Raw genomic sequence first — 22,052 nt, 5'->3', positions numbered from 1 at the left:
CTCTCTCTCTCTCTCTCTCTCCTTCCCTCCCCCCTCCCCCACGGCAAAGGCAAAGATACTGATCAGGGCCAGAGTTGGCAGAGAGGAGGGAGCCTCAATGTGAAAATGCCTCCATTAGGTTGGGCTCCAGGCACTCATTTGCTCAATTAGTGATTCCTTTGGTAGAGCCCAGCCCAGTGTGGGTGAGGTCTATCCTGAGCTGGTGGTCCTGTCTTCTATAAGAAAGCAGGCTGAGCAAGCCATGAGGAGCAAGCCAGAAAGCAAAACCCTTCATGGCCTCTGCATCAGCTCCAGCCTCCAGGTTCCTGCCTTCACTGCTTTTAATGGAGCTGTGAGAGAATAAACCTTCTCTTCCCCGCCCCCCCCAACCCCCCAAGTTGCTTTTGGTCATGGTGTTCCATCGCAGCGATAGTAATCCTAACTAAGATGACTACTATTTTGAAAACATTGCCCTAGAAAGCCAGCCAGTCAAGAGAGACAAGGGCTGTCAATGGAAAGTGTTGCTGGTTTCAATAAAATAAATTCTAGACGGGCAAGAAAACCTCTTAGAACTGAAATTTACCAGAAACGGGGCTGAAATGTCTATTTAAAAAAATTAATCTTCAAATAAACCAAAGATGGCTCAGTCGGTAAACTCCCTGTCACTGAAGCACGAGGACCAGAGTTTGACTCCTGGAAGCCACATAGAAGCTGCATGTGACTGTCCCTACCTGTAATCCTAGCCTAGTGCTTCCCACTGCAGACAGGAGAAGCCCCGGAGCCTGCTGGTCAGCCAGGCTACTGAATTGGTGAGCTTCAGGTTCCACGAAAGAGCATGCTTTTTGAAGAGTGAGGTGGAGAGTGACTGAGGAGGACCCCTGACATCAATCTCCAGCCACACTCATGCACACACATGTGGACACACATAAACACGTGCACACACACACCACACATAAAACCAGAGCAAAGAACATGTCAGTCGGTCGGAGGCTGGCTAATCCTGGGCTAGGGTGTGGGTTCTGCCCATGAGAGAAATTGGATTATTTTTGAGGTCCATTGTTTGCCCGAGGAGCTCCTAAGAACTATAATTAAGGACTTAAATTTTCTCCATGGAAAGACCCCTCAACAACCAAGTGTACCAAGATGCTAACATTCTGTTCAGACTTTATAATTATTTTACAATGATCTCAAATAAGAGCCGAGTTAGGAGAGCAAAACAAACCTTTGGACGACTGCACAGAAAAAGTCTTGCTTTCTAGAGAGGTTCTTTTGGCTAATGCTCATTTAGGAAGTTTACTACTCCAGGGGCTGAAGAGATGACTTGCTCAGCAATTAAAAGCATTTGCTGCTCTTACGGAAGTCCCAAATTCAGTTCCCAGCACCCAGGAGATGAACTGAAGCCCTCTTCTGGTCCCCGTGAGCACTGCATGCATGCACTTAGGCACGCAGTGCATACAGACACACGAATCATAACAAAATAAACATGAGCACTCTCCGGTAGAATACATTTCCGACTTAACGGATAACCAATGGTTAGGTGCTAGGCAGTCACCCCTCCACCACTCCCATGAAATCCTGTTAAAATCTCCATCACTGTCTACGCCTCCCTCTCCATCTGGCACATTTCTCGTGTCAGTTCTGGGTACCAGCGACTTTCGCTTTACCTTTCAATAGTAAAAATATGTTTCAAAGACATTGTCAAAGATACCGAGACTCAATTCCAAGCTGGCCTTTCTGATACCATTTTATATGATCCGGTCCTTAAAGGGCTTTAGTTGAGCGGCTGATGGCCAGCTGGCAGAGGGTGCTTCACACAGAAGATTTTGGTTCTATCAGGGAGATGCCCAGATTACCGAATATCTGAACTGATGGTGCCATTATACATGGCCGCTAACTCCCCACCAACCTTAAGTTGTAAGTTTCCTACACAGTTTATCGGCTGTCTTGTGTAGGTGACAATGGTTGAGGTTGGGGCACTAATCATAGCCAAAGTAGAAATCATTTATTGAGCATTGCTTTCTTGGGAATTTTACAGAGTTGATTACATGCTGGGTATGGCCTTTTTGGTACCATTTAATATGATCCCGGTCTTAACAGGCTTAAGTTGACCAGCTGACGGCCAGCTGGTGGAGAATGATGGATGCATACTGTATGCTAGTAAGATGTGCTGAGCATGAGAAAGCTCAGGGCTGTCAGTCACCCTCCTGGACCCCGCCCCTCAACTCTCCCTCCACCCCCTCCTGCTCTTAACACACAAACTCTAATCTTTTGTCGTTTTGCAATTGTGAATTTCCTACAATCCATTTCAAGATTTCACTGAACGTGGCCGGGTTGAACAGCCAGGAGTTGAAAGACAGGCTCCTTTTTCTATAACCCAGGTAACGGTCGTTATAGTAACTGCGCATCTGCAGCTCCTGCTTGCTCTCTCTCTCTTATGGGTGGGTAAGAATCGGCATTGAGACTGGCAAAGGAAACTCTTGATCTTTGGAAAGAGCGGATGTGGAGGGCAACGGAGAGCAAGCTCTGCCTTCCACTGAGAAGCAGGGAGGGGGAATGCGGCTGAAGGAATCGCTCCAGCCACAGCCATGGCTTGCAGTCCCACATGTCACTGGGACTGACTTAAGTGGGGAATGAAACCATGGGCTACTCCTAACACTCGAGACTCTGGTGCCTTCCCTTATGAGCCCTTCATAACTAAAAGCAACACAAAACACAAGTTCTTTCAGAGGATCCAAGTTTAATTCCCAGCACCATCATGGTGGCTCACTATAACTTCAGCCCCTGGGAATTGGACGCCCCCTTCTGGCCTCTGCGGGTACTTGCACTCACAGATACACGTGTATACACCTTACTGGGCACTGAAGTGAAATAGCTTTAAGTTTTTATTTCTTATTATTCTTTGTGTATGTGCGTGCGTGCATGTGTGCACATATGCGCGCGCAGTATACATACATGCACGTGGGTTCAGGAGCACGCACGTGGAAGACAGAGCAGAAGGGCTAGGCTGGTGGTTAAGCAAGCTGCGGTAATCCTGCTGCTACTGCCAAGGCTACAGATCTGTTGGGCCACATCCAGCTTTGACATGGGCTGGGGATCCTGACGCAGGTCCTCACTCTTCTACAACTCTTCTCCATGGAACCATAACCCGGGTTTGCAGATAGCTTGTCCTTGAGAAAGAAGCTATGCTTTCCAGTGTGGTGGTACCTCTCTTTATAGTACTTCTGAGGGTGAGATAACAAGATGGTAAATCTCAGGCTAGCCTGGGCTACATGAGATTCTGCTTCAATAAAAACAAAAACAAGCAAGCGAACAAAAAAACCCAAAAATTTTCAGAAGAAAAGTTTTGTACTGTTTTTTCCTCAGTATGTACAATGTGTTTTATTGAACCAAACATTGTTTAAGGTTTCCACTCAAATAGTTCAGTACTAAGTCATCAAGATATGGGGTTCTAGAAGGTTCTCTGAAACCTGAAGGGTGAAGTTAGTCACTGTACAACCCACCAGTGTCTATACTGAATGAGTAGTGAAAGACCTTCAGTGAGACTCATCTATTAACACTGAACCAGTCAGTGATCACAAGCTATTCTGGGAGATGTAAAAGGCTGGAGAGTCAGGTGGGTGAAGCATCATGGTGGACAGACACATACTCCTTGCTCACTTCCTCCTCTGATGCTGATCTTACTTAGTGAAGGTCTAAGTAAGATTGCATTTGGGAACACAGCTCTGGGGTGGGGGTGGGGCAAAAGCACATCGTAAAATAATGATTTTACTGCCAGTTATTGATCATAAAAGGGGATTTTTTTTCTGATACTGAATCTGAACTCCACAATTCATCAATTCCATGCGTGTAAAGATTGGCCTCCGTCTTCAAATACTCAGGCAGCTAACAGGAGTGTAGCGCTGAGTTAATTCCAGAAAATCCATGGTGGAAAACTTAAAGCCATTCCATTAACGTTGGTAGGACTTGCAATACACATCTGCTCCAACACCCTATGGCTCCTGAGTGGCTGCTTTGGGCTGAAATTGGTCTAAAGGAGGAGATTCTGTCTTTACGGTTTATAGAATGTTAATTCTTGGGCTGCTGCTTTCTGTGTGTGATGGTCCAGCATAGTTGAAGGATAGCCCGTGACTTCTACTTCTCCCCAAAGAAGGGTAGGCTTAGCTTGCTTTCTCATAATAAAGAAAGACTTTGGAATGGGGGGGGGTGAATAGAGAGAGAGGGAGGGAGAGAGAGAGAGGGAGGGAGAGAGAGAGAGAGAGAGGGCGAGAGAGAGAGAGAGAGGTGTATATCTGAGGTCTTCCCTAGGTCTTCACCCTTTGCTCTCTCTTCAATCTGCTCCTTCTGAGGGCCACCTGTTACGAGCCTTCAGGCTTTCCCTACAAATTAATCACCACAGTCCTGCTGAGGTATCTGATATGGGTACAACTTAATGCTTCACTTGTTTGTTAAAAACAAACAAACAAAGAAACAAAAACCCCAAAGATGGCTGGCGCAGGACTGGTGAGACCACTCAGACAGCAAAGACACTTGCCACCAAATCTGATGACCTCAGTCTAATCCACAGGACCCACAGGGTGGGAAGAAGGTACGACTTGTTGGACTACAAGAAGAACCTTGGATGTTGGTTCTAGAAACTAAGTCAAGCTATAGGAAGAGCTGGCATCACCACTCTCATGGCGGAGTGAGTAGAAAGAGCCACCCGTGTATGACCGGAAGAACCCAGACTCTAGCTCCTCTTTATCACTAGGCCACACGGCCTCAGACAAGCTTGTTTGCTTACTTCCTCAGCTTTCTAATTGGCAGGAGACCAGGAATGGCTGCCGACTCTCTCTCTAATCTACAGAACCCACAGCACCCAGTTTGATGTTCTCAGGATAGGGCCTAGCAAGTGAGCCTCTGCTAGTTGTCAAACAGCCAAACAGGCAAGGTTCATCTGAATTATTGTGCTTTATCCCCCTGGGGTGTTGGACAGCCACCCTCACCTTTACAGAGGACCCTCTTGAGGTATAGGATAGCTGCAACCAGGCAGGATCTGAACACCACCAGACATTATGAGTTGCTTCCCCCATCCCCCAACACTCACAGCATGCATGGCAGCAACACAAACATCCTGAGCAAGCCCACTGGACACACCCCTAAACTCCTCACAGTAACGTGGCCATCTAAAGCTTGAACTCAAAAATCCAGGCCCAGGAAGCTCTGCCCAGTGCTGTCACAGGGAGGATTTGGGTAGAATCGACTTGACCATAAGGCTCCCGAAAACATTACCTAGCAGTTGTGAACAGGAGATCCACTCTCTCCAGGAGCATCTGGGAGGATGGACAGAAGAAGTGGTGTTTAAACCAAACCCTATAGCGTGACGTGGCCTTCATTACTTTGAATAGAAACCAACAGATGGAACTGAATGAAGAAGCCAGGGAGAAAAACTGAATGGCTAATTTATTGAGAACCTATTGGATCCACTCACAGGATTGAAGGACGCCCTCAATGAGATCAGACTGGGCAACTCCTATTGAAAGTATGAAGAGTCCTTTCCTAGTTTGCAAGAACATACTGATGAAGGAGAGAACTTGGGAAGCTAAGAGCACGTACTGCCTCTGCAGAGGACATAACTGTGAGTTCAACTTCCAGCAACCACACAGTAGCTCTCAACCACCTGTGACTCCAACTCCAGGAGATTCATTCCCTCGGCCTCTTCTGGCCTTCAGTATATTCATTCATGCATGTGCTCAGACACTGTCTTAGGTTTTTCTGTTGTGAACAGATACCATCATGACTCAAGGACAACATTTAATTGGTGCTGGCTTACAGGTTCAGAGGTTCAGTCTATTATCATCAAGGTGGGAGCATGGCAGCATCCAGGTGGGCGTGGTGCAGGAGGAGCTGAGAGTTCTACATCTTCATCTGAAGACTGCTAGCAGAATACTCACTTCCAGGAAGCTAGGATGAGGGTCTTAAGGCCCACGCCCACAGTGACACACCCATTCCAACAAGGCCACACCTACTCTAACAGGGCCATTCCTTCTAATAGTGCTACTCCGTGACCTGAGCATATACAAATCATCACAAACACATACACCCATATTCATGATTTAAAAACTAATAATGACCAAGAGACATAAAATCAATCACAGAGTATAACTGTCTGATTCTAGGGTTCTTGCTTACAATCACTTGGTTTTTAACACTTGAGTTTAGATTGATCATTCTCAAGACTTTTTCTTCTTTTGAGGAAAAATGGTAAACTTCCTAGGCTAAGTTAAAAAAAGAATGTGTTTTTATTCAGATAACCAAGCTCTACAAAAAGGCATGAATTCACAAACACTGACCCCCCCTTCCTCTACCCCTCCCCCATCCCTGCTGACCCCCCCTCTCTCTCCCTCTACCCCTCCCCCATCCCTCTCGTGTGTGTGTGTGTGTGTGTGTGTGTGTGTGTGTGTGTGTGTGTGTGTGTGTGTGACACATCTGCTCACTGGGAGGTCAGAGCATGATGTCCTGTCACCTACTGCTCCCTGCCGTACTCTTTTGAGGCAGGATTTCTACTGAGTCAGAAGTTGAGGGTTTGGGCCAGTGAGTAATCGGGATCTGCTCGTCTCTGGCCCCAAATGTTGGGGTGAGAGGCACACATGGCTGCCTATGTCCAGCAGTTTATGTGAGTCCCAAGGGTTTGAACTCAGGTCCTCATGGCCACTGGGCCAGCTCCTTAGTCCTGTTTGTCCCAAGCCCTGTTTGTTTTCTCTCCTGGAGATATTTTGATATGAAAACACAAGTCTTCCACATTTAAAGGAATACGTTTTGGTGTTCTGAAACATGTTTGTGGCCTGACATAGTTACAGATAGTCTCTGTCTTTTCACACTTCTTTAGCAGTCTAGGTAGGAGATGACCATGTTTCCCAAAAGCAAATTGATACCCTTCGAAAACGCAATTGTCTACATGATCTTGCTTGATCGTTAAGCATGCCAGGATCAGAGTCTTCTACACTCACAGAAGAAGAAGAAAAAATGCTTTCCAACGTTTCTATAATAATTTTTTCTTTTCTTAATTCACTCAACCTTGAGGTGTTTTGCTTTACCCACACCCACTGCTTGGTTATCTTCTCTCTCAAGAGAAACAGAGAATTTCCTTTTAAAACACTTCTGATCCTACAACACCCTTAGAAATAAAAATCAGGAAACGAGGAACTCAAGGGAAGGGTGCCCACTGCTCTCTCTCTCTCCTTGACGTGCTCCATGAGAATACGTTAACTGAGAAGGAAAATTCATAGAAGGCATGTCCTTGTGACCAGTGACTCACAGGCAGGGCAAAGCCTGGCTTGATAACTTGAAAACAGGGACCCTCAGAGACTTGGGGTATACAGACTCTGACTAGGGTTCCATGCAAATGCTCAACCACGAAGGACCCCAAGGTCCCTGGACGTTAAGTTTCTTAGTGTGTGACAGTGATTTTTCCCTCTGAAGCTAACTGTCCACCCATCCCTACCAGATCAGCCCAGAAGGAGGACCCCACAGAAAATGTCGGAAAATGTCTCCACGAACCAAGCCCTCTAATTACTACCCAAGCTTTAATCATGTGACTCCACTCAAGTACCTTTGATCACACATTAAAAAAAAAAGTCTGATAGAATTAATATTTCTGAATCCAGACATTTGCTCCACACACAGTTAAAGAAACACTGCGAATTACATCAACATATTAGAAAGTTATACAATCTACTTTCAAGTGAAATTTGGCCGTTTACAAAAAGTCAAAGGTGTGGGCTGGCTAGATGGCTCGGTGGATAAAGGTGCTTGCCTACTAAACTCAAAGAGTTGAGCTCAATTTGAAGGACCCACTTGATAAAAGGGGAGACCTGACTTCCACAGGTTGTCACCTGACTTCCTTTTTGTGTGTTTGTTTGTTTGTTTTTTTCGAGATAGGGTTTCTCTGTGTAGCTTTGACTGTCCTGGAACTCACTCTGTAGACCAGGCTGTCACCTGACTTCCTATGTGGGCTGTGGCATATACACCTTATACATAAACAAATAAGTAACACTTAAAAATAAAAATAAAAGTCCTTTAAAAAAAGCTCAAAAGTATTTTCCTCCGCGTGGTTACCTGGAAAAATAACACAATCTATAACAACAGTGTTCATAGAACTATTCTTAGCAATAAAGTAGTTGACATATATTTCAGGCTGGATAGATAATGGTACAGTGGTTAAGAGCACTGGCTGCTCCTGCAGAGGAGTTCTTTTGCATGGATTCTGAGAGAGGCTCACCTGTGATTCAGTTCCGCGAGGTCCAAGGACCTCTTCTGGCATCCATGGGCACACATGTTTGCATGGGTGTGTATACATATGCATGCATGCGTGTGTGTGTGTGTGTGTGTGTGTGTGTGCGCACATATACCCAGACAGAGACAGAAAGAGTCTCTCAATAAAAATTAAAAAAAATAGAAATGCTTTTTTTTTTTTTAGCTTTTCAAGACATGTTTGTTGGTGTAGCTGTCCTAGAACTCGCTCCATAGACCAGGCTGGCCTCAAACCCAGAGATCTGCCTGCCTCTGCCTCCCCAGTACTGAGATTAAAGGGAAACGCCATCCCCGCCCATCTAGAAATGCCGTTGAAACTGCACAGGACAGAGAAGACAACTGCCAGAATGTAAATGGTCATTAATTGCACCTTAACTGCTACCCACCAACGCACTCTTGAACGAACCAATGAGTTCCGGAAAGTTCTGGCTCGGAGATACAATTCACTGCAAGAAGCCTCTTTCTTCCCCCCTTGCTCCAGGCATCTGCAGCATCTCTAACATGGCTGCCCCTGCTGAGTTGCACAGGCGATTGCATTTAAATGGCATTGAACACAAACTACTCCAAATGCCCCTATAATTTCAATTTGGACTGAATTAATTAACTTCACAGTAGGTGGCCGAGGTATCTAAAGGGAAGACTTGCCAGCATTGCCTACCTACCTTGCACCGGTGGTCTCTAAGAGACCGTTCCTATTGATTTTTAATGAACAGTGCTAAGTGAGGGAGATTTTCTCCTAAAAGGCAGAGACAAATATTGATAAGGAATGTGTGGTTTTCTACACACAGCCATATCTGCTTGAAAGTTGTGTGTGGAACAGTGCAGACAGTTAAAAACCTGTGAAATCAGCAAGCGCGGGCCGTGCTTGGTGTTTCGGATGGATTTTAGCTTGAGAAGTGTGTATTTACGTTTAAAAGGGTGTTCTTTCTCTTCGAAAGATGTCAAAATAAGGAAATTGCTGTTTGTAATTTATAGCACAGACCTAGAGGTGTAAGTGCAACTGCCAGAGACGTTATCTCTCCGTCATGGAAAGCACCTTAATATGAAATATCTGGGATTTTTTTCTATTAAGTTTCTCCAATTTTAAATGTTATCAAGATCTGTTAGCGAAGAAATGATTCGGAAGGACACTGGAGGACGACCTGCTCACACAAAGCTGCCTCACCTTTCCTATCACGCATCCCTCCGCTCTGCGTTCTAGTTCAGCAAATGAGGGAAAACTTCTTAAAAATTCCTTGGAAGCTTTTAAGTCAGTATCTCCGGATATTTTTAAGTTGTGAAGGAACGTGAGACAAGAGGGAAGGAAGGTGGAAAGGGTTAGAAGGAGGGGAGTAAGAGAGAGAAGGACAAGCCTGTCCTAACTTCTTTTGTTGTGCGGGGTGGGCGTGACCTAGCATTTGATGAGCAGAGTGATACAGAGAGGAACCTCCAGGAACTGGTGGGGGTTGGGCAGAGCTTCACTCACCATGAGGCTCTGGGAAGGAGGCTGGTTTCAGACCTGGTGCAAAGCTGCCCTCTGAGAACACAACTCCTCCAGAGTGTCTCCAGGAACACATACATACATACACACACACACACACACACACACACACACACACACACACACCCTAAATTCTTCCAGCGGCAACTTGCACACGAAATCAGAAGTGGCTGGTGAATTTAAATCCCGGCCTGCAATAGAGGAACACAGTAAGTGAGGGGCACAGCGGGGAGGGACGGGGGCACTTGGGTGCCAGGAATCAGAAGCAATTTTGCCAGCAGCATCTTTTAATTAAAAAAAAAAAAAAAAAAAAAGAGGTTGCATCAAAAGTTCATGGGCATTGTTGAAGATATCGGTGAGGGCTAACAGAGGCATTTTCAAGCAAAAAATACAACTTTACTGGGGCTGGAGAGATGGCTCAGGACTTGCTCTTCCAGAGGTGCTGAGTTCAGTTCCCAACAACCACATGGTGGCTCATGACCATCTGTAATGGGATCTGATGCCCTCTTCTGGTGTGTCTGAAGACAGCTATGGTGTACTTAAATACATAAAGTAAGTATTAAAAAGAAAGAAATGGCAATTACCACCAAAACTTTTGAGACCCTGTTAGATTAAAACAAAAACAAAACCACGGCCACCTATTCTTCAAGTTTCCATGGCTGTAGGAGTCTCCACACAGCTTCTGCCTTCTGCCTTCACAGAGGGCCCTTTGTCGCTGCTCTCGGGTTCCCCTTTTTTACTGGGGGTCCTGGGCAAGCAATAGTGTACATATTACCTGTTAGTTAGAGGAGCACTGTGCAGAAATGAGAAACAAAAACAAGACAAAACAGACAAACTATCCCCTAAAAGCGATGAATGGGTTGGTCCGATCAATACCTTTGTTGGCCACTTTACACAGATGTAGTTCCCATCCAGATGGACAGAGCTCAGCAGCCTGGAGCCTCCTTCCTTCAGTGTGATGGTTTGTGGTGCCCGTTAGGGCTTGGGAGGTCCTGGTCTGTTCAGGACTGTTTTAATACCCTCTGGGAAGTTTTGCTTGGAAATTATGATGACATTTTAAAACCGTTCCGCTGTTCTTGTTTACAAAAGGGGTTATTATAAAAAGTGGGTTTTTCTTTTTGTCCACTTAAGATATTCATTCTCTTGCTAGTTATCCCCCCTATTCAATTTATAATCCTGTTTGGGTCACTGTGATTAGTTGCCATGGAAATTACCTTCTATGGAAATGACGCCAATGTGATTACTGAATGAATATGACTTTTAACGGGCAATATCAATAACCGACATCAGCCCTCACTCAAAAAAAAGAAAATCTAATTAAAAAATTGAAAAAGGATTAATTCTGAAAATTACTGCGGTCAAACCTTCCTGATAAATTTTGAATCTGCCATCTGCTTTTAAAATAAGTATTAAGTAAAAATTTAAAGGCATTAATTGGCTACTTGTCTCCCTGAACTCCAGAGGCCATGATGGAGATTAACATCATACAGGAAGCCCAGCAATGGGGGGACATCTCATTGCCACTTCACTCACCAAGAAGCATGCTCCTTGCTGATGAGCAGCCAAGTCCACAGGATTTCAGGGCTCATCAAGGAAATGAATTTGAATAGCAGATTACAAATTCCCTTTAAAGACAAAGAGTTTTTAATATTCGAAGACTTTATACCAGGAATTGAAAAGATCAACCCTAGAGACCATTGAGTTAAACAACAGAGGAGAAGCCAGAGGACCCTTAGATGCCAATTCCAGGAAGCGGAGGGGAAACATTTTCTTGGGTGGATTCTGTAATTTGTGGTTTAAACAAAAACTCTGAAATATTCTATTAAGTATTACAATTCTCACAATGAGAATACGGCTTGTATTGAACACATTCTACATTACTAAACTCACTCTCAAAAAAAAAAAACAAAAAACAAAAAAACAATGCTTTCCTCTGCCTTCTGTCTGTTCACTGCCTGCTACTAAATTAGGAGTAAATTAACCCTTCCAAAAAGTAGGCTACTGTCTAGAAACTGCCTCTTTTGCTCCGGGGAGGGGAGGATCATTTCTATTCTGGAAAGGAGAAATCTAATTCTCTACTTAAAGGTGCTTTTCTGTACCTAACAGCTTATTAATGGCTTCTGGAAACTGCTCTGGCCTTTACCTATACAATTACATAACATTACCCATAGAATGCCTCTGACCAGAGCCTTACAGCTGGATTTACATAGTCCCGGCTTCCTATACTTGTGCTTGGAGCCAAGATCGTGGGTCCAGAATGTCTCTGATGGATTTCTGCCTTGGAACTGGCACTGGCTTCGCATCAAGGCTGGTTTTAGTGTCCGTGTGCCCAATGTCCGCTGAACTGTTCTTCCTGGCAGGGAGAAGTTTGCGAGGGGCTGCCACAGGTTTCTGGAGATGATGCGTAGGCGGCGACAGTCTGGGATCCGAAGGCGAAGATGAGGCTCCAGAGACCCCAGCCTGGGTTGCGCTGTCCTTGGACTGATTCGCTCTACCCTGGGTTTTTATGCAGAAGGGCGGCTGATCGGTAGGAGGGAGTGGGGCTCGCCTCTTTTTTCTTTTTCCATCCGGAGCCGGTTCGCCTATTGGGGACAACACTTTCTTCTCTATGACCATTTCGTGATTGCCATCAAAGACAGCGGCCCACGGGGGTGCTGCGGATTGGTCATCCCGACCAATGAGGAACTGTCGGTTGGTCTCTCCGATTTTCTTTTGTATTATGTCTGTTACACTTTCCAGTTTCACGGGTGAATCGATGCCTGTAGTAATTATAAGAAGAAACTTTATGGAAAAAAATCAAACGGTCATATGTACTTTATCCAAATAAGCTCTTATTTTTCCTAATCAATATTCTACCTATAATGACCATTAAAAACCTGGGAACAGGATGCGTAATAAAAACATTGATTTATGAAAGTAAGCCTACCAAGAGGGCCCCCAAGCAAGGCTCTTATATACCATGCTTAGACATCATCTATACAACAAACACAGAGAAAATGCATAGCATTCACACATACACAGCACTGGCGGACACATCCTAGTGCTTCTTAACTATTTATTATACAGTAACTTCTCCTACACTCAAACGCTTATTTTGCCTACTAGGAAGCTCCCTATGGAAAAGGGGATGGAGGGTAAGGAGTCAGCAGGTTTCCCTACAGACCCTTGATGTCTCTGCTGTGGGTAAAAGACAGAGGGAAAGCAAACACAAAATCCTCTAAAACCAATGCCCAGGGCAGGAGTCCTAAACCCTCACACTAACTCTGGTGATGAGGATGCTGGGTAAAATTTCCCTTGGGGAAAAATAAGAACTCTGAGATAAATGTCTACTGAGTTGAGTCTCTGATGTTTTAAAGGAACCACTTGGAATCTAAGATTGTAAATGCATATGTTTATACATGCACGCACATACACATCCTTGCACATGTACAGACAGATACTGTCCAGATGTTTTGCAGCACCATCTGGGAGGCCACCCCACAGGATTAACACCTTTCAAGGTATGGGAAAGTGAAACAGAAACTCGAGAAAGACCGATATTTGAATTGAACTGAACTAGTTATTTCTGACCAGAGGTGGATGCTTCATATTCATTAATATATCCCTATTTGTCATACAAACAAACAACAAAAGCAAAACCCACTGGGGAAAAAAAACCCAGAGAAAACGGTAACTAAACACGATTACATCTTAGAGTCTGTATGTTCGTATTTTCTGAATTCCATCAGCTAAGGACTTTAGTCTTTTAAGCCTGGAGTTTTTTGTTTGATCATGAGCATCCGAACTATGAAAACTATGCACTCATTAATTTTGTATTAATTCATCTAACAAACATGAGCTCCTCAGTCTATAATCTATAGTCTTTTTTTTTTAAATTCAATTTTACTGTGCCCGGAGAAGTTTAGCATTTTAAAGTCAATAGAATAAGAGGCTGGGGTGTGGACAATGTTGCTTTTCCATCACTCTGTGGCTCGGAAGAGGCAAGCCCCACCCACTTACTCATATCATAATACACTGAGGTCGCCTCCTTTGCCAGGAACAAAGGTGGTTTTCGTGGTGACATAATCTCAATTCTCATAAGTTCTTCACAACAATGCTTCCATTGGCCTAAGAAAGAAAGGAAGACGCAGGCTAGTTTGAAAGATAAATGGGAAGCTATGTGTTTCATTTTCTACCAATATCAGTACTTTGTGCATGTGCGTGTTAGAAAATAACAGTTTATCAATAAAGCCTAGCTTTCAAGAAGCTTGCATAAAAACCCAGTACAATCCGGTTTCCGAAACTGATTCTGCATGAGTGACTCATTTAAAAACCAACCAAGCAACCAACCAAACCAGTTCTCGGTAGATACTGAGATCCCTGGGTCAGCCAGTACAGCACCGCACAAACCCATCCACAATCACATTAAATGTCACATTCATGTCGAAAGACAGTGTAGGCGGCTTCTTTTCGCCACTGTCGATAGAGACATCCACTATTCCAGGCGTTTGAAAGACAAAATCCCCACCGAAATCCGGCTGTCAGACGGAGGAAGATACACACAATTCAAATCCTCAGACACAGCTTTCATTTGAGCTCAATTGCCAATTAAGAAATGAGAACTGTTTAATAGTCTTCACTGTGTCACTATTTAAGCCTTAAGATCTGGGGACCTGACCTCTCCTCTATGGCTGAAAACAATTGATATTTGCAGAGATGCCGCCCTGTCTTATCCATGACATCATAGAAATCACGAGTGCCCACGGAAAAGTGGGGACGACACACCAGACTCCTTCTAAGGCTAACACTTTCTTCCCTTTCTTCCAGGGGTCTAAATGCACATATTCAATCTGTTCGAGGCTTAAACATTTTAAGACGCTTTGTGTTTTATTACATATTCATTTTGTTGTCATGGCACATGGTGACAAATGCCTGCATTTTGAATCCATTATCATAACTAGTTAAGACACATCAAAAGCCTTTCAGGGTATTTTATTATGATGCTGATTAGTACACAGCAAACCAACTGGAAATAAACCCCCCCAGGACACAGCTGCAAGGGTTCCTCCCTAGGGTCTGAATCCAGAAGCTAGAGCCTGGCATCTCACCTCCTCCCTCTTTTTTTATTTTAGATAAATATGTAAAAGCCATTTTTTTTTGCATTCTTTGGGGAAATATAGTATTTAATGAAAAATAATGACTCATTCTAAATGGACCAGTACTTCTCTTTCAGGTTCCAGGCCGGGCCATGAGGTAAGAGATGATGATTTCTGCATGGGGGATCTTAAGATTAAATGGTTCTTGGCTGCACTAGAAACAGAATATTAACCATGCTCAGGTTGGGAACATAACCCTGTATCGTCCATGTGTTCCTGATGTCAGAGGTGATTTTACAACGGAAGCATTCTGCAGTGACTAAGTCTGTTTACATAGAACTACATGATAGTTGATATGCTAACGCAAGGTTAATAACAGGTAGGATATACTGTGTTCACACAACCTATTAAACACCTCTATTAAAGATGTTTCCCACAATGCTGCTACCTTATTAGACACGTAGTGTGTGTGTGTGTGTGTGTGCATGCGCGTGTAATCACATGTATGCTCTGGCACTACTATGGGGATCAGGGGACAGCCTGCAGAAGTTGGTTCTCCTTCCTGCACAGGACCCCTCAGAACAGAACTGAGGCTTTCAGGCTTGTGAGTGTTGCTACCACTGTCATCTTACTGCCTCCACCACAATATTTATTGTCTGTGTTCTCTATTACAATGATCTATTATGCTAAGCTAGTCATGTAACTGAGTATTTGTAGTAAATATTTTGGAAAAAAAAAACCTATGACGAGATCCAAGTTTGTTTAAACATTCTCTCTTTGCTCTACCATTCCTAGCCACTGACTATGATTATAGATCAGGAGTCACGGCTCCTTTATAAGCTCTCAAATACTAAGGCAGCAATCCCCTTTGCCCCTAGCCTCCAGACCACGGCTATTGTGGCTAAGCATACCCATGTTTATTAACACTTCCTCATGAACTCTGAAGAGCTTACTCTCCTAGTCTTCCATTCTCACGTTGGGCCGAGGAACTGAAATTTGACCCAGATATTAAATTATTCTTATGTTATTCCATTCTTGATATCTCCTTCTATTTTGGTGTATATACCATACTTCAACCAAGGGGAAGAAGGCTCGCTTGTCACTAAGAAAATTGGAATGAGATGGCTCAATGGCCAGGGACTCAACCCACATGGGGGAAGAAGAGGACTGACTCCCACAGGCTGTGCTCTAACCTGCACACGTGCACTGTACCCTACACATGCCTACACACGCACACATACAAAATACACACCAGACAGACAAACACACACATATACCCATACACACAGACAAATGGACAGATACACATACGCAGACACACATAGACAGACCAGACACACTACATATATATCCATATGCACACACGGACAGATGGACAGACACACTACATATATACCCATATGCACACATGGACAGATGGACAGACACACTACATATATACCCATATGCACACATGGACAGATGCACATACATACACAGATACACACACATAAACATACAGATACACATACACATTTACCCATATGCACACACAGATAGACAGAGATACACATAAAGACAAAGAGAGGCACAAACTGTTAATTAAAAAAATGACAAAAAAACTTAATAAAATTAGACTACTACATTATAATGCAATGTTTGGGTAGTATAAACACTTCCAGCTTTGCTTCATTGACATACAAGTATAAAATGTAAGAGAAGTTGCACTTTGAAGATGCCAGGTTGGCACAACTTGGTTAAAAAAAGTGTTTAGCTTCAAAGTGACACACATGAGAAGTTACCTAGAGAGTGAGACCTCCTCTGGTCCCACTGATAGCCAGACTAGAATGTTCTGGGCTAGTACTTTAATCGCTACCTTCTCTGTCATTATGCCCATATAAAGCATGCTCTGCCAAGTATCACTTCTTAAAATAAGTGTCTTTCTGTAAGTCAGACTCCGAGAATCAGAGAGCCTAGGAAAGCAGTCAAAATCCTAACTACAATCAGCAAGAAAGGAGGGTCTGGACCAGGCCTAAGCAGTGCCATTTGTAATCCCAGAGGATTTCAAGTGCAAGGGCTAGCCTGAGCTACATGTGTTCATTACCATCACCACCCCTGCACGCCTACCAAGTTAGCACCCAGGAAGCTGAGGTAGGGGCCCAGGACATAATGAGACCTTGTCTCAGAGTAATAGCACAATAGAACGTGGGCGGGGTCTGAAGTCACTCCTGCCTGCACAGTCTGTAGCAATTTAAGCGAAAGCGGCTCAGGACAGCTTCAAACCTGGAGAAGAGCTTAGACGTTTACCACGTGTGTCCTCGTTCAATCCCACAAACCACAGGCCTCTCTGGGTCTCTCTTTCCTTGTCTTAGGAGTAGAATCAAGTTATTTACCTCCTGGGGACCTCGTGAGAGGTAAGCAGGGCATGGAGCCCTGAGCCACCTTCACACTTGGTGCGTGTCCTTGCCTCCTTCCCAACCTCCTCCCCGACATCCGCTGACACGCACACCAGAGCAGGCCTGGGAGCTGCTGGAGAGCAGCAGGTTGCCACCTCTTTACAGTGGCCCATAAATCACTACGTTGCATGCAAATGACTCTACGGCATGAGTCTCTTGCGGTCTGTAGATGTGAAACACTGGCTGACTCTAACAGGAGGCTTAGCTGGATCAGAAGCAACTGGTAAACCAACAGCTCCATTTTCAAAGTAAAATCGCAGATAATGCATAGGTGGCTCAGTGTATCGCTGAGGCCAAGAATCTACCCGTGAGCAAGGCTCCTAGGAATGAAGAAAACGGAAACCTGAGATCCTTAGGTATTTTATGCACGGAGCTGGATCGTGTCACTGAGATGGAAACAAGACATTCATGGGGCTGAAACTCATCTCTGCATGAAGCACAAGATGATATCGCAGCAGATGCGCAGTGAGCGGAAGGTTACTGAAAATGAGACTCCTCTGAGCATTAGTCTAGAGATGATCGTTATCTGGAAAAGGTTTGTGGTACGTGGCCGTGGTTTTCAGGGAATTTAAAAGAGAAAAAGCCCCCGCTACAAGTTCTTTAATATTTGGATGGCTGTTGTCCAGCCTCCCAAGGCACATGAATACATTGCTAGAGAACCCAAAGATCTACTCACTGAGATCAAAGAAATGTTGCCGGAAGGCGCCCATCCACTCCTGAAAGTCTGCTAGGCTGTCAGCCGCAAAGATGTGACTCACCGCCCGCCCAGCGGCTGTGCTGAGGACAGAGAAACAGTGCATTTTCTTTGAATCCTTTTCCACGGCCTGAATTCTGGTTTCCTAAAAATTAGAATAAAATTGGTGGTTTCTAAGAAAAATATCTCTGAGATGATCAAATCTTCCATTGCTTAGCTACCACGTCTATGCCAACTGTATAATCTTGCCGTTGATGCTTTGAAACGTAAAATATGTCACTTGAAGAATTTTCAGTATTCAAACTCAAATCTAGAATGTCTTCAAGAAACATTTTCTTCTTTTATTAAAAGAGTTTTGGGTATATTTTACACATATAGATAATATGTTCAAAATTATATGTTCTTGGGACATAACTGCCATTAGGATCTTGGCTTCCTGCTTTTTTAAGTACATCCTAAAATTGTGGTATAGCAAGCACAGTATGCCATGGCTTTCGTGTGGTTATAGATCAAGTGCAGTCATAAAATTGAGTCAGTCAAGCCTGTTTCTTCGTTATCCCAACAGTCACGCATATGACGGTGTTAGTGGTTAAAGTGGTAAAAACGTTACAGTTTCTTATTAAACAAACAAACAAACAAACAGGTTTTTATCAATAACATTCATTCCATATGTTACATTCCCTTGTAATGCTCACAGGTCAAGATCTGTGTGATTTATAGACATCCCAATGTCTAAGCAATTCTTTCAAGGATGGGCATAACACCCTACCACAAGAACAATGGTTTCAGTCATGGTGGAAATCTCAATCCCTTTATGAGTGGTACCAGGTAGGACAACGACATGACATTCATGGTTCTGGAAGGTGGAGGCCAGTGCCCACGTCCAATACAGCTAAGTAGTAACAGCAAGGATAGGTGGCTTAGGCTGAAGAATGTTGGAGGAATGACGTCTTGGACAGAAGGTTCATTTTCCAACATCCCAGGGCAGCACTATCCAGTGGAAACACAATGGGAGCCAAGAGGCCATTTAGACGGTTTTAGAAACATTTTTAAAAAGTAAAACTTTGATTTTAAATTGGAAAATAAAAACTTTTAAAAAGTTAAATTTTAATGGTGTACTTTACTGTATTTGATATAAAAGTAGGGAAAGAACTCTTCAAAAAGAGCACAACTCAGCCAAAAAACAAAAAAACAAAAACAAAACAACAACAAAAAATGCTGAGCGGCTGAGCGGTGGCTCATGCCTTTAATCCCAGCACTTGGGAGGCAGAGGCAGGCAGATTTCTGAGTTTGAGGCCAGCCTGGTCTACAAAGTGAGTTCTAGGACAGCCAGGGCTACACAGAGAAACTCTGTCTCGAAAAAACCCAAACCAAACCAAACAAACAAAAAAAGAGCACAACTCAACTCTAATCTGTCTCACCCAGCAACTCCCAGGAGGCTCCTGTGAATACGGACTGGTGTAGAGGGAAGCAGTTAACCTTTCTGCAGTGTGTGCAGAATGCGCGGGCCTACAACTACAGATGCCGATTACCAGTGGGAGAAAGTGACAGCGCACACTTACTATGTTGTGAGTTTTGGGGGAAGTTGTGGGGTTGGAAGGAAAACTTTACTCCCTGAAAAATGGGTAAATTCTGGAAGCTGAACACTATCTGTACCATACCAGGAATTATTTTCTACAGGTTGTAATTCTTCCAGAATCCCATGGGAACACGTCTGCTGCAGAAAGTAGCTGTGTGTCTTTGAACTTCCAGAATATTACAAAACATAAGAACTGGCAGCCATCTTGGGATGGGTCTGACTGCTGTTCACTGGGAAGTCAGAGAGACTCTAGACTGCAATGGGACATAGGGTCAACACAATGATCTTATAGTTACAACATCTTTGTACGTTCCTACCTGTAGGCAACACACTGTGTGAATTATCTCAGTTAAGTATTCATATATACAACATAAAAAAGTTAAAACACTGCCTGCTAAATGGCATCCTTTAAAGCTGAAATCAACCAATCAGCCAACCACTAACCACCAACCAGTCAACCAACCAACCAACAACCAGTCATACAATTGACCAACTACCCAACCAATCAACCTCCAACCAACCAACCAACCAACCAACCAACAACCTATCAACTACCTAACCAAACAACCACTAACAACCAACAACAACCAACCATCCAACCAATCAACCACCAACCAATCATCCATCCAACCAATCAACTACCCAACCAACCAACCACCACCAACCAACCAACAAGAACCAATCATCCAATCAACCAATTGTCCAACCTAATAATCAGCTAGCCAACCAATCAACCAACAACCAATCAACCAAACACCAACCGATCTCCTTTAAAACAAAGTTTTGTTATCAGTAGCAGAGGGTGATTTAGCTCTAGGAAAATCTTCAGGATGCTGCTCTCATCCTAACTGAAGGTTGAATTCAAGTGGGGGGGGGGGTTAAAGAAATATTCTTAGCCTTTGACTATTTTCACTTAATTTCACTTCAACACGAATTTCTGATTACTCTTGTAGACAGGCTTAAACAGATTCAACTATTAAATAAAGACAATGGCATTCTTTGCACAGAAGTGTTTATATATCTAAGAGTTATTGTTTCTAATGAAGCGACTTGAAGCAGAGAATGATGAAGCAGACCATTTATCTCTCAAGTAAATTCAGGTCAACAATATAGGTTAATATTACATCCTCTATTAACTACAGTACCCATAGGCACTGTTACAGATTTAAAAAATCCCAAGGTAGGGATTTTGTTTATTTTGAGAGAGGGTCTCACTATGTAGATCTGGCTGACCTGAACTCATTATGTAGAACAGGCTGGATGTGAACTCAGAGATCTGCCTGCCTCTGCCTCACGAGAAATGGCATATGTCAAATACTTTTGCATGCTGGTTTGTTTGTTTGCTTGCTTGCTTTTTTTTAAACAAGTGAAAATTAAATGCAGAGTTTACATTAAATTATATTTTATCACCCAGCTACTCTAACTAATGGGAAATATTTGTAATTAAAAACTGTCTGTCAAAGAAAGAGATTTGCACAAGTGTGGCTTGTCGGGTGTTGAAGTCCACCCAGGCTGATTGTTGCACTGGTGACATCAAACCAGGCTCACTTCCATCCTCCTCCAAAGATGAAATCATGAGAAAAGAGCAGGATAAATTTCAGACCTATATCCTAAACTCACAGCAAGGACAGATGCTCAATGTTTCTCATCACAGGATACAAAAACGCAAAGTCTGGAAATGACCTAGTCACGGGATTTGTCCCATCTCAAGGACAACTTAGTATCTAGCACCCAGGATGTGGCTGCACGGTTTTGAAGGAAAGAATGAGACCGGGGAAGAACCACAGGTGAAGTGCATCACCAAGGCGGAATTCAGGACCAGCATCTAAACGAAGCGCATCGCTCACAGACTTTCCGAGAGAGAAGCAGATGATGCGACCCGATTCCTGCTTTACTTTTTCTACTGTCCAAAGCGTCGGTTTGGTTTGAGAGCACTGATCATGCGCGGTCCTTCCGTTCTCTGAGGACGCTTTCCACTCGGCTCTTCCGGTTTGTGATGGACCTGGGATTATGGTGATGGGTGGCTTGCTGTGACTTTGCTCATCAGGATGTCCCTGTGCCCTGCTGCAGAGTAAGATGGGAGGGTTCCCTGGGAAGACCACGAGAGCTCAACTCTGCAGCAAAGACACACTCTGAGGTCACGAGGGCTTTTCCTTTTGGCTTTTATCACTTTGAATTAAAATGTGTTCCACCCTCTCCAAACCTGCTGCACCCAGGTTGTGGTTTTCCTTAAGCACCTTTCCTAAAAAACTACTCTGGGGAAAACACTTGGGTCACCATGGGAGAAGATGATTCTCAAGTCTCCTGTCCCACCAGAAATTGAAGATTGCAGATTCCTGTCAAGTGTACCACCTGAGGGACTCTGTTAGTCTCTGGGACAACAGAAGCATCAGCAGGAAAAACAAAGGAGAGGGTTAGATTGAATTCTAGCCCTTGAATTCTAAACACATAACAAACTAACTCAATGGGCACTTTTGAAGGATGTTAGTTGTTTTGGTCACATGTACTCAAACACACACAG

General features: G+C 43.8%; 1 protein-coding gene across 5 annotated transcripts in view; it reads right to left on the bottom strand.

Annotated features, from left to right (window-relative positions):
• The window catches only part of Rtkn2 (rhotekin 2), a 78,864-nt gene that overhangs the window by 4,544 nt on the left and 52,268 nt on the right, over positions 1-22,052 (bottom strand). For 2 of the 5 annotated variants that reach the window (NM_001359318.1, NM_001359319.1), the window contains exons 10-12: positions 17,935-18,097; positions 13,748-13,855; positions 10,022-12,507 (exon numbers count right to left, since the gene is read on the bottom strand). In NM_001359318.1, coding sequence (NP_001346247.1) covers positions 11,969-12,507; positions 13,748-13,855; positions 17,935-18,097 — 810 coding nt within the window. In that variant the 3' untranslated portion in view covers positions 10,022-11,968. Of the gene's footprint in view, positions 1-7,022; positions 12,508-13,747; positions 13,856-17,934; positions 18,098-22,052 lie in introns of those variants that run through there. The other 3 variants (XR_003948600.1, XR_003948599.1, XM_006513292.4) reach the window with 3 other exon arrangements.

This window comes from Mus musculus, chromosome 10 (genome assembly GCF_000001635.26).
Source record: "Mus musculus strain C57BL/6J chromosome 10, GRCm38.p6 C57BL/6J".
In the NCBI taxonomy this organism is placed as follows: domain Eukaryota; kingdom Metazoa; phylum Chordata; class Mammalia; order Rodentia; family Muridae; genus Mus; species Mus musculus.
This window is presented reverse-complemented; position numbering and strand designations above follow the sequence as displayed.